We start from the raw sequence: 12852 nt of genomic DNA, 5'->3' as shown, positions 1-12852 counted from the left end.
GAAAGAGGTTCCTAAATGTACAAGCTGTTTTCAAAAACAGAAATGGCTTTGAATTAGGCCCCTTTGCAACTTCTCTTGATGTCAGTGACTTGTGCTCAAACCCGAAGGGGTATGTGGTCTGTTAGAGAAGGCCATATCAGGGCTCCAGAAATCCCTGAGCAGAACGCAACCCAAGTACCCTCATATGATACTCGCTTTGCTTTGTCGTGAGCAATGAAATTATACTTTCCCTCACAGAGGAAGGATTTGAAGCTATTAACGTAGCAGGGCTGCGGGTAGCATGAGACACCGAGCCGATCTTCCCATCAAACCCACAAGATGTTTGACCGCAAAGACTGGAAACAAATGGAAAGTAACAGGCCCTATAAATAATTCTGGCTGATCTCAGCCTGTGAGACGTTTTAGGCCAGTGAGAAGAGAGAAGGAGCAGAGCGAGGAGGGGTCTCAGGAGTAGCCATCATCTCTGGGAGGAAGGGGGATGTCTGTTTGAGTTAGCAAAGCCGGATGCTCTTAGCTCAGCTAACAAAGCAGCCGCTTGGGCAGCGTGAAACCCTGTTAGACTTATTAGCTCAGGCAGCCGTGCAAAAAGAAACCAGCATCTGCCAGATGTAGGCACGCAACCCGGAGTGGAGGTCTGAACGGGTCCTCACGCCGCCGCACAGAAGCCGAGTTGCAGAGCTGGTACCAGCAATGGATGCTACTGAGCCCTGCTCTCGCTGGGGCTGTGCTGCGTGGTGAAACACGGCAGTAAGTGGTCGGAGAAGGTGTGGGAACATTGGTGATGTGACAACAAACCAGTATAATCCTAGACTGGATTCGGGGAGGGCTGATTTGAACCCCAGTTAATTCATAATTCAGGGAGGTGGTGGACTCACCATCCCTGGAGGTGTTCAAAAAACGTTTAGATGTGGTGCTTCAAGACATGGTTTAGCTGGCATGGTGGCATTGGGTAGAAGGTTGGACTTGATGATCTTTGAGGTCTCTTCCAACCATAATGGTTCTATGATTCTATGAAGTGCGGTTGCCCTTTGAGACCCAGGCAAGGGTCAGTTTATCCTGTACTCACATTGAGCTTCTCCAGTGGCTGGCCCAGGTATTTGATGACGTATTTCTCCATGTGCTCGCTATACCTTTGCTTGGCTTCTCTCTTCTTGCGCTCCAGGCAGTGGATCTTCTTTTGGCACAGGAAGCAGTGAATGTGGTGGAAGTTTTCCATCATGACCATATCTGTGTTCACCTTCAGGTTCGCTGAGGGCAGACTATTGACTTAAAAGAAAGGAACAAATCAGGTATGGAGAGAAGATCCTGCAGGCTGGGTCAGGAGGGACACGAGATGCAGACACTCTCAGGCTTTGGTCACCAGTGGAGATTTTAACCAAGAGCTCAGGCGAGCGTCATCACAGGTGGTTCAGCTCTTCCACCACCTTGCCTTGCAGAGCTTTGGGGGCATGACATTTAATAACTATTTACCCAAAAGGGTGCAGAGGCATCCAAATCCAGCCCTGTCCAAATCTGTTTCTGACCTGGGCGCTATCGCAGCATGGCACACACTCAGCGTGCCGAGGCATGGCTCACCGCGCTGCCAGCCGGTCTGGAGAGGGCCAGAGCTTGAGTAGCTCGTTGTGCATGCAGAACAGGGGGGGTCCTTCTCACCCAGGGCAGTAAAAGTGTCACTAGGCTGTCTTATTTGAACCGTCTGACTTTTCTTCCAGTTCCGGAGGGAGTAACTATTCGTAACACTGATCCCTGTTCATGAACTTGATTCCCTGTCTCACCCGCTTCGCTGTAAACATTGCTGGAGCCTGGAAGGGGTTGTGTTCAAGGATTTATGAGCTGCTATTCAGTGGGTCACCCCAGGCTCATCTGCAGGTGGGATCTGCCTCTCTACACCACCTCCTGACTTGTGGTTTGAAGGCTGGAGCTGTTACTTCTGCAGCCCCTCAGGCCCTCTCCAGGCTGGGAAGCGGAGTATCTCCACTGACCAACAGCTGTGGGCACCAACTGGGACAACACAGGGATCTACTGGAAGCTACCTGCCTTGCTCTCCCAACCCCTCTCTCCCTACCAATATGCCTTGGTGTTTTGGGGGAAGTTGCTCTTTGGCTGCCACTGCTCCCAAGACCTCTGATCTTGTAAGAAGAAGATTCTGATCTGTAGCGAGGAGCAACTCTCTCCGTAGTCGGAAAGCGGAGGCTGACATTCAATTCAAAGCCACGCACGTGTGTCTCAGCCGTATCATAACTGAGACCATCCCGGTGTGGCAGACACCATGCACCTGGCATGCCACGCGCTCTGAATTTGCCTGATGCTCCCAGGCTCTGGCTCAGTGAAGGCAGTTTCAGCCCCGGGCAGTGCCCAGGAGACAGCTAGCCTACACATACCCTGCTCTGATGGCTCAGCGGAGTGCCAGGAACTCCTGAACCTGCAGCTATGCATTTGCCTGACCGATGCATCCAGCCGCCAGCCTTTGTACTCACTGCTGCTGAAGACACTGCCGGCCAGCCTGAGATGTGCCTTGTCCAGCTCCCCTCTCCGCCGAGCTGTCCTAAACACCTCCTCTGAGAAGTTCACAAACTCCTCAAAGCGGCTCACAGAGGGCAGGATCCCACCTTTCATCTTGCTGGGCATCTTTGCTTCCTCAATCTCTTTGCACAAGGTCCCCTGGCAACAACACACAAGACATGGCACTCTCAGATCTGACGTGACCCCAGCCTCATTTTATGGTGCACTAAGGCATGGGCCAGAAAACAAGCAAAGTAAATAATTGTATGTGCCACTTTCTTCGTTTATAATGTCTTCTATGGGGAGATATGTGAGCTTCCTTGTTGGAGGCTGGATGTGAAGCTGCGCTAGCTGCTCTCTGGAGCTGGCGTACCTGGTTCCCCAGGCTATGTGGGTCTTTGCTCAGACACCCACATCTCCTAGAGCAGAGGTGTTCACCACTGCCACTTCTTGCACTTCTCAGGCTGGTTTATGAGCAGACTCGCTGCTCCAGGCCTTGGCACAAACACAATTGATGTCAACGTGTGGTTTCCCTTGACCTCAGCGGACTCAGGGCCAGGTTCCTTGGCCAGTTCTGATGGGCTCTTGACCCCCCTGCACTCCCCTCCCTGCTGCTTGGTCCTGGCCTGTGTCTGGCTGTGCAGGAGGAGAACAGGAGAGCTCGGCTCCAGCCATCTGACACGCTGCCATCACTCCCACTCTCTGTATGGAGAAATCCCTTTGGTTTGACCATCCTGGTAAGAGGAGGCACAGATGGCACTTAGGTTTATTGTGTCCCACCTCCCTCACACAGACACAATTGTTGATGCAATGAGGGTCTAGTCCTCCCAAAACCAAAGACCCAGATCCCTGCCTGATATAAACCAGTACTGCCTTCAATGAAGATCATGTTAGAAGTTTAGAAGGTTCTGGAGGAGGTCAAACATCACTCAGGTCTGCTTGGGCTTACTCCTACTGATACTCACAATGCATTTGTTGAAGCTGCTCTTGGCCAGGAGCAGCATGTTGCCCAGGACAGTGTTGAGGAAGGACAAGGGGAGAGCTGGGGAAGAGCCCCACATCTCAAAGATGGAGTCGTTCAAGGTAACCAGGACCTGCAAGCAGCCGTATGGGTGGATCTTATTGCAGACATCTAGAAATCCTCTCAGCTCCGGTTCCAGGCAACTGAAGATCTCGCTCAACAGCCGGGTCGTAGCTTCTTCTAGTCTTAAAAAAAGAAAAAGAAAAAGGGCAAGCAATTAAATGGGGAGGGTACTGGTCCTGTGGCCAGCTGCAGAGGCAAGGGCAAAGCTCAAGAAAGAATCAAAGCCGTCCATATCGCAGTGGAGCCTGTTTATGCTTGGGTCACCCTTTGACTTTTCACCATCTCCGCTTGTGGGAGGACGTTGAAATGTCCCGTTCTGCCAGCAAAACAAAAAATTTCAGTGTTTTCATGCTAACATTTTTTATAAGATTTCTGTTCCATAGTATATTTTCACTTGATAACATCGCTAATAAGGAAATAGAACTGATCAAAGCATATGGTTTTCCATGAAATGTAAACCTCACTTGCTGATCCACCTTGGAGCAGATCCACTGCATGGGGGAGAGGCAGAACCAGCAGGCTCCGCTGAGCCTCTCTGCGTGCCCAGCTACGATGCCTCCGGGTTTTTTGCTATCCAGGGTGCAAACCTGAGACCACTTAGTAGGTATTAAGATGATCAAGAGTAAAATAAATCCCTCCATCAGTTCCTCAGGCAGTCCCTGTAGGACACTCCAGACCGTGTCCCTGCCAGAGCAGCCAGCTGTCTCCCATCACCCACGTACTGGCTCCGAGGCTTGGTGCAAGGAGGCTCCTCTGGAGATGCCATCCTCTCTCCTCCCTTAGTGGCAGATGCCTGAAAGAAAGAATGGAATGGAAATTATGATTTGTCTGCCCTCCCTCAGGGAGGAAAACTTGAGATCTGGGTTTCATTTCTGCTGCTTCATATTGGAGTCCTGTGTTTAACGCTTAGAGACCCTGTGATTTTGCTGGAGCTACCCGTGAAGTTCAATTCCTCTCTCTCATCAGGAGGTCTTAAGCTTCCCCACTGCTGACACCACCGACAGTTACTAGAGGAGAAGAGCCCAGGAGAGCTCAGGCGTCTGACAGAGGTAAGCGGCCACCCCACGGTGCCTGCTGAGGCTTGTGTCAGGCTGGAGGGAGGACTGGCTAATGGGACAGGAGAGGACATAGTCCTTCCACTTACCTCCACCAGGTCCAGGTCTGCAGCACGGTGGCTTAGCTGGAAGAATTTCTCAACGAACTGCTGCTCCGCAGTGCAAAGGGGTTGCAGCTCTCTCAGCACCTGCTCCAACATCTGCTTAGAAACCATCAGACGTGTTAGAAAACCCTTCTAGCCCATGCTGAGGACAGCAGAGCAGATATCCATATCCATCTGAAGTGACATCTAAGCCAGGTCACCAGTACAGAACATCTCTGCTTCTGCTCCAGGGACGTGGCACTAGAGAAAGGACCATGGGATGGGTTGCGGCACTGGCACAGCCCCCGTGGGACACTTGAACCCTTTAGAAAACCTCAGCTCCTTACCCTGATGATGTTGCCTTTCTCCGGTGTGTCCTCCTGGCCTTCTCTGCTCCATCGAGACTGCTGCCTGCTCCCCACCGCCGCCAGCTTCTCTGAGCTTTCCTGAAGACCTGCACCGCATGTCGGTAGGTGGTTAGACATCTCCATCCCTCTCGGCCTCTCCAGCTCCTTTGATCATTTTAACAGATTCAAATGTCTCTTTTTACGCCTGAATTTTTATGCGTGAATTGGCCTTTTCCTGTTGGATTCAGATATACGGGGGGATAGAGGGTTTGCTCTCATTTTTTTATCTGCCTTCTCATCTGTTTCTCTCTCTTTTTCATTATTCTTTTTTTTTTTTTATTTCACTCTCTGTGATGCTTACTGCTTTGCTATTTAGTGCTTAGTACCAACGCTTGAGGACGGGGGAGTGAAAAATTCTAGGTGATAAGAGCATAAATCGGTAGAAATGCCTTCAAGTGTTTCAGGAAAGATGTTTGTTGCTTAGTTTTGATGATAAATTGCCATAAACCAATATCCAGGCAGGGGGAAGGGTTGGCTTTTTTCACAAACTAGCCTTTTAAAATTATAAACATTCACCTGGACATTAATATACTTTTCAAACATTCCCAGTTTTTACCGCAGTGTTTTCACTGGGTGCTTGGCTTAAGTGGAAGAGTTGAAAAACTTCTTTGAAATGTGCATTAAAAAAATACTATTATACTCACTGAAAGAAATCAGTGGGGAAACACCCATATTATTTTCTAATTAATCCCAAAATTTGGTGTCATTCTGCAAACGCGGAGGTCATGAGTGAGTCAGGCCAGCTCTCCATTTCTCATAACATTTGAAATATCCTTATCTGAGCCACTACCTGCAGGGTTTTTACCTTTGGAAAGGATTTGTCAGGCGCCCTAGGCGCTGAGTGGGGATGAGAGATGACAGATAGCCCTGCTCGCCGCTTCAGCCTTGCTAAAACCATGGAGAAAATTAATGAGCTGCTTCATAGTCTTTTTCTCAGCCTTATGCAACGGACGATGATCATTTCACTTGCTGGGAAGTGGCAAAACCAGGAAAAAAATATCACCCCACAGCGGACAGGAAAGAATTTTACAAGCCTGTAAATTTTAGTGTGGAAAAGGGAATGGGAAAATGAGGAGAAAAGACTTAATTGTTGACTCACAATTAATTATAAACAGCTTGGGGTTTGCCTTCTAAACTCTCCCATAATACTGAAAACAAGGCAATAAATCATCAGGTGGTATATTTAGAAGCGATCGACATAAATAATCCCTTATGAGGGCAGAGAATCAACCCTAAGAATTCAGTGCCACGGTAATCAATAGAAAGAAAGAGGCACGGAGAGCTAGGGCGAGCCTGGGACATTTTAAAGCGGGGATGAGGGATGTTATCAGGCAAGTGTCCTTGCAGCCTGGGCTTTCATCCACGCAGCGCCTCGCCCCAATGAGCAACTGAGCAGGTGAAATGTCAGGAAAGACCTTGGATGAGGTTCCCGCAGAACTTCATCAAAGCCAAACCTTCCCTGCAAAATAGCCTGAGACCAACCGCTTTTGCAGAAAAGATTTCAGCTCTGAAGGTCTCCAGGAGCTGGGGGAGATCGCGCTCGCTTTCAGTGCCCATTGCTGCCAAGCTCCTTCAGCAGAAGGACATGTTACAAGGGGTTGTGGTTTTAAATTAAAGGAAGGTAGATTCAAACTAGATATGAGAAAGACATTTTTCACGATGAGGGTGGTGAAACACTGGCACAGGTTGCCCAGAGAGGTGGTAGATGCCCCATCCCTGGAAACATTCAAGGACAGTCTGGACGGGGCTCTGAGCAATCTGATCTAGTTGAAGATATCCCTGCTCTTTGCAGGGGGGTTGGACAAGATGACCTTTAAAGGTCCCTTCCAACCCAAACTGTTCTGTGATTCTGTGGTCATCATTGCCAGGGTGCTGCTGACCCTGCAGGACGTCCCTGAGCCAAGCAGAGGTCACCTTCACCTCCAAAGGGGAGCGATGCAGGAGGAGATGTGATGCTCTCCCTCCTGTTTTGTCCCCAGGCTCTCCAGGGGCGGGCAGGCAAATCTCAGTTGGCAGCACGGCAAGTCCCAGGGCAGGTGCCTTTCCGCAGCACGGCTGGCAGAAGCTCTCTGGATACAACTTTCTAAAAATTCCCCGTCACTAATTGCGCTCTGCCGTGATACGGTGGCTGTAGTTTTAATGTGATGCTCGCATTAAGGATGGGCTGAGCATCCCCAACCAAGCCTGGGGCTTCCTACCCATCCCAGATCTCTTCTCACCCCAGGGAGCAAAGCACGGTGCCAGCACACCCCAGCACTGACAAAGCTCAGCTCAGCTAATCCTGGCTGCAGGAGCAGCACCAGCAACAGGCAGACACCTGTGGGTGATTTATAACAGTGCAGTAACAGGCTTGTAGCCATCAAGGTGTCCTTCTGTCGCTGCAATGGGTTTCACAGACACTGGATTTTCTCCTGGGATTTTAATTACTCCTGTTTTGTGGGACTCACATAGGCATGAAAGATAGACAAAGCACTGGAAGGAAACCACAGGTTTAACATTTACCAACAGGGGATCAGGCAGACTGGCTGCAACACATGCCCCACACTATATTTTACAAGTCCATTTTCAAAAAGGGCCTCTGTAACAGCCATCCCTGCCCCTGCGATGTCCCCCATTTAAGGGCTTTCTGAGCAGACCCAGCTGTGCTCTGGGAGGACACAAACCTGGGTGCTTTTAGTTTCGGTTGCCCAGCAGAATTAAAGTCCCCTGCTCAGAGCCCATCAATCACGTTGCAGATAGGAACCAGGGCCTCTTTATCCTATATACAATCTTAGTTATTTCCTTCTGTTTAAATAAAAGCAATCACCCTTCTGCAGGAAATGGTGCTTGATCACATTATCTTATAAACCACAGATCAGAGTTCGCTTCCCCACCGCTAACTCCCCAGGCTTGCTTGCTGCCAGTACCTTCATTGCCTCTTATCAGGAATTCCTATTTTTAAGCAAGAAAGGGCACGTTTCCCCAGGAAAAGCTGTGTGCAGGCATGGAGGAGAGGGGTGTGCAAGACGAACATTATCTTTTTTAACCATTTGTTTTACCCGATGTGACAGGCGAGGCAAACCATATGCCCCTCTCTGCCGGGCTGAGTGCAGGAGCAGCGTGGTGAGCCGGTCCCTGTGTATGAGGCATAAAAGAACTGGAAACTGGAAGAAAATTGGTCCTGAATGGAAAATCTCATTACAGTGACTGCTTTATTGGTGCACACACGCCTTCTTCCCGGTGGGGCAGGCAGTGCTGGACTTCATAGAATCATATTATACAATCATGGAATGGTTTGGTTGGAAGGGACCTTAAAGACCACCCAGGTTCGGTTGGAAGGGACCTTAAAGACCATCCAGTTCCAACCCCCTGCCCTGGGCAGGGACACCTCCCACCAGACCAGGTTGCTCACAGCCCCATCCAACCTGGCCTTGAACACTTCCAGGGATGGGGCAGCCACAGCTTCTCTGTGCCACTGCCTCACCACCCTCACTGGGAAGAGTTTCTTCCTCATATCTCATCTAAATCTCCCCTCTTCCAGTTTAAGGCCATTGCCCCTTGTCCTAGCACTATATGCCCCTGTAAAAAGTCCCTCCCCAGCTTTCTTGTAGGCCTTTTAGGTATGAGACATCCATAAGGACAAGACCCAGCGCCAGCTGCTTGGCAGTGCGGGGATGGGAAAAGCAAGCGAGCCACGGAGACCCACACAAATTGGCCGTCTCCTGTCCCAATATGTTATTGCCAGCTCTGACAGCCGCCCCAGGGAGAGGTTTCCCCCAGGCACTGCATCTCTGACAGGCTGGAAAGGAAGCACAGGAGTGATGCTCTGATCCGCTCAGGGCCCTCCACCTGGGCCGCTACATCCTCACAAGGTGTTGTCACCAGCCCATCACCGGCTGCTTGAAGGTGGGTGTCCTCCCTCGTGTCCAGATCGCAGCAGCGGGGACTGCCAAAATGTTCGAAGGGTGGGTGTCCCCGATCCAACAAGGGATGGATGGAGTGCTCCGGCACTGCTGGGGCCCTGGCACCTCCCAGGAGAGGGAAGGACATTCCGGGTGACAACATGTTTTGCAACAGCCCCATGGGAAAAGTGTCTTCCTTTACAGTTCTTATAAAATGCTATCTTTTTTCGGAAAGTCCGTATCTCAATATTATCCTGGATTCTTATTACTGCCTCATTTTATTTTCCTGTTGCTATAGGCTTTTCCAAGTCCTCCAGCATCAGTGACAGCTTGTAGCAACAAGTACAGCAGGTTAATGGCATTACACACAAATGATTTCTTATCACTACTTTTCAGCATGTCCCTTTGATTTAATTGCCTGTTACCTTGTTTTTAAATTACAAGGAGAGCAAAGAAGTCCTGTTGACTTTCCCTATGTAACTACTTTTTTGATGATTTTTATCATGTCACTACGTTTCTGCTGGAACTCGCAGAGAGATTTTGATACCCATTTTTCCCTCTCTTGGCTCCATAGTTTGGCAAATCATTCTGGCATGGAAAAATAAGGTTTTGGTGACTATAAAAATATTTCCTGGCAGTGTTTGCTTTCTCCATTTCTAGCAAAATTTCAAAAAGGAACATTTTGATTAAGGATTAGTATCTGAGCTTCTACTGTCTCTTTCTTCCTTCAAAGGGGATAAATTTTTGAAAATGACAAGTAGTGGGGAGAAAAAGCCCAAGTGTTTTTCCTTTTCCCTTCCTCTTCTTTCCAGTGGTGAAAGACCATTTAGGTGACATTTTCCTTCTGTTTTTTTTCCAGGAGTTGTGCGCTCCGTTGCAGGTACAGGTACACTGCCAGCACTGCCCATCCTGGTTTGGTCCCGTGGCCTCGAGGTCCCTGTTTTCCTGGGATGCGTGGCTGAGTGTCTTTCCCAGGGGACCTGGCACTGGGCAGGGAGGAGCTGGAAGGGGTGGTGGGTATGTTGAGACACGGCGGTGATGCACACCCAAAAAACGGGAGCTGAGAAGTGCTCCTGGGACCCTCTCTTCAGACATAGCTGCCAGCATCTGGGCTTTGCAGTCTGCTGCTGTTGGTCTATGCTGGACTGGGACTGACTGGGGCTGGACTGGGACTGACTGGGGCTGGACTGGGAGGGCAGCAAGGGGGTGAGGAGACCCAGCCCTCAGGTCCACTCGTGCTTCTCGGTCCTGTGCCCCTTCGCCTCTGCGAGGTGGGAGCTGCTGCAGCTGCCGTGATGCAGAACAAAGCGATGCCTGCCCGCAGGGATGCGGGGCCAGTCGACAGCACAAACCTTGGGATGCGGAGGAAGCTTCTTCTGTCACCCCAGCATGGGAAACCCTGCCAGCAGAAGCACTGTCCTGTCCCTGCTCATGTGCAAGTTGCTGCTAGCTCAGGCTCTCTCTGTCCCTGCTTGAGACTCACCAGGTTCTTCGTAGATCTCCAGAGCAGGGAGGAGATTACAGCAACACACTTAGATATTTGCCCTTCCCTTTACAGCCAATTCAGAGGGAAAGGGCCCTGGAGGGCTACAGGAGTGGAAATCATGTCCAGCGGTCTGATCCCACAGCCTGGTGGGCTTCAGGGTAGCTCCCTCCAGATGCCCATGTCCCAGGCTCCCTAACCATCCCTTGTACCCCAGAAGAACGGCATGGGCTTCACCCCAGAAGACAAAGAATGGGCAAATATCAGGGCAGTTGGGTCGGCTGGACAGGGGCTGCTGGTACCACCACTGCTGTGGGGCCAGCACAGCAAGTGCAGAAAGGCAGAGCCCTTCACCGGGACCCTTCAGCCACCGGCCCCGTTTCCTTCCCTAGGCTTCATCCTCTGGCTCCGGGGTCTGGACACAAGTGATGAAGTAGGTGCGGAGCTGGAAGAAGCCAAGCTAGCGCTCTGATAGACTAAACACACCACGCAAAGTGGGTTTTGACATTCAAGCTGGGCCAAGCTGGCATGGAACTTTCCATTACAGTGCTTTGTTTTGCTGAAGGAAAATGTGACTTCTGTGCAATCAAAAACTTCCAGAGGAGACAGATCAGTTTCTCTTTTTATCTTCAGAAACACCTGACTGGAATATTTTGAGTCAGATGCAGCAACTTCTGTTGAAATTATCACCTTGGGACAACGCAGCCCCACAGTCAGCTCACTATGAAATCATTCTGCTCTCGCAGATATTGCTGTGAATACACTTGTGTCTTCAGGGGCAGGCTTGGTGCCGTCTCTTTACAGGGAATAGAGTGTCTGGGGAGTCTGTGACCAGCTCTGCTTCCATGAAATACGGACCAGGCATTAGCCAGGCAGGCCCACGTCCCCCTCTCTTACGGCTCCTCAGGACACGATCTCAGCCACCCATGCATCATTTCCGAGTCCTACAAAGGGACGGTGAACAAAAACTACAGCTCTGAGAAGCAGCTAAACAAAAACTGGGTCATACACGAAGCCAAGGCTCACACGAAGACTGCCTGGTGTAAAGTGGGGTCGGCTCTGTGCTGCCGACTGCAGACCCAGTCCACGGAGGACAAAGTAAATTCATGGCACAAAATCCGGGGAAGGCACCCGTGATAGAGGATGATTAAGCACTGGAACAGGTTGCCCAGAGAGGTGGTGGAAGCCCCATTCCTGGAGGCATTCAAGGTCAGGCTGGATGGGGCTCTGAGCAACCTTATCTAGTTGGAGATGTCCCTGCTCACCACACGGGGGTTGGACTAGATGACCTCTGATAGTCCCTTCTAGTCCAAACGATTCTATGATTCTATGATTGCCGTGTTGCCTGCTTGCAAATAAATCTCTGCTCAGCACCTCAAATGTCATATTTGCAAATCACTTACTTCCTTTTCTTCTTCCTAACAAGAAGGTTTTGGCTTGTTCAAAAAAGGCTTTGATTTCCCGGTCGTAGAGTCTGCTGAGGTTCTGGGCGTAGATCTGGAAAGCAGAGAAATGGCCAGATGGAAGCGAAAAGCCCAAATTTTAACATTTCAGACCTTCTCCTTCAACACAAGGCCTGCCACCAGGTCCTATACTGCTTTCTGTCAAGCACAGAGGTCCAACATTGTGTGGCCAAGTTGGCCAAACACTCTTCTGGAAGGGCCAAATGCTGGAACCTTGTGGGTGGTATGGGTTTGGTGAAACCAAGCTCTCACCACTAGTTAACCAGTTTGACTAATCTGTTGCTGGTGGATGGTTTGCAATACTTGTTCAGGATTTCAGCCATACCTTGGGGAGATCACCAAACAGAACTGGGTTGGCATTCCTCAGCCAGGCCATGAGCCGGGTGTAGGGCACCAGTTCCTCATGGTGGAGTCCATGGCTTGCTGCAGACAGCTTGTCAGTGGGCTGACCAAGAGCAGGGACCTGAGCGTTACCCTAAAGCAAGAGAAATGGTAGAAAGAGTCAAAATATAGCCTTGAAAAGCTCTGTAAAATAACTGCTTCATAGTCGCCCTCGAATTTATGGGTCTGAATAAGTTTGAGAAGCAAATTTAAAGGGTGAAGCAGAGCATGCGTGATCACTTTGAACTCTAGTTTTAACCCCATGTCCTGGGAACAAGTCTGAGCCCAGAGGACTGAGCTGGCCTGTCGGTAATATGAGGGATACTCCAGCTAAGCACAGCGGTCAGGAGAAGACACAGGAGAAAAGCTCATTGCTCAGGAGCGTGTTGGAAATTGTCCTTCCAAGCCCTGGGAAGTGGGTATGGCTCGGTGGGGTGGGATGCAATGGAGAGGAAGGATGCTGCGCAGTTGATGCAGGGTCTGGCAGTGCCAGGACACCGGACCCACAGACTC

The 12852-nt window shown here is 50.3% G+C and overlaps 1 protein-coding gene across 1 annotated transcript in view; it reads right to left on the bottom strand.

Moving 5' to 3' along the window:
• LOC104168403 (exocyst complex component 1-like) overlaps positions 1-12852 on the bottom strand; it is a 29566-nt gene that overhangs the window by 1738 nt on the left and 14976 nt on the right. Inside the window, exons 8-15 of the mRNA XM_009708984.1 lie at positions 12284-12433; positions 11899-11992; positions 5072-5178; positions 4731-4841; positions 4309-4379; positions 3468-3708; positions 2478-2661; positions 1067-1266 (exon numbers count right to left, since the gene is read on the bottom strand). Of these exons, the coding sequence (XP_009707286.1) occupies positions 1067-1266; positions 2478-2661; positions 3468-3708; positions 4309-4379; positions 4731-4841; positions 5072-5178; positions 11899-11992; positions 12284-12433 (1158 nt within the window). The remainder of the gene's footprint in view (positions 1-1066; positions 1267-2477; positions 2662-3467; positions 3709-4308; positions 4380-4730; positions 4842-5071; positions 5179-11898; positions 11993-12283; positions 12434-12852) is intronic.

Source organism: Cariama cristata, unplaced genomic scaffold, assembly GCF_000690535.1.
Source record: "Cariama cristata isolate BGI_N322 unplaced genomic scaffold, ASM69053v1 scaffold12981, whole genome shotgun sequence".
In the NCBI taxonomy this organism is placed as follows: domain Eukaryota; kingdom Metazoa; phylum Chordata; class Aves; order Cariamiformes; family Cariamidae; genus Cariama; species Cariama cristata.
The sequence above is the reverse complement of the archived record's forward strand: the minus strand, read 5'-3'. Positions and strand labels throughout refer to the sequence as shown.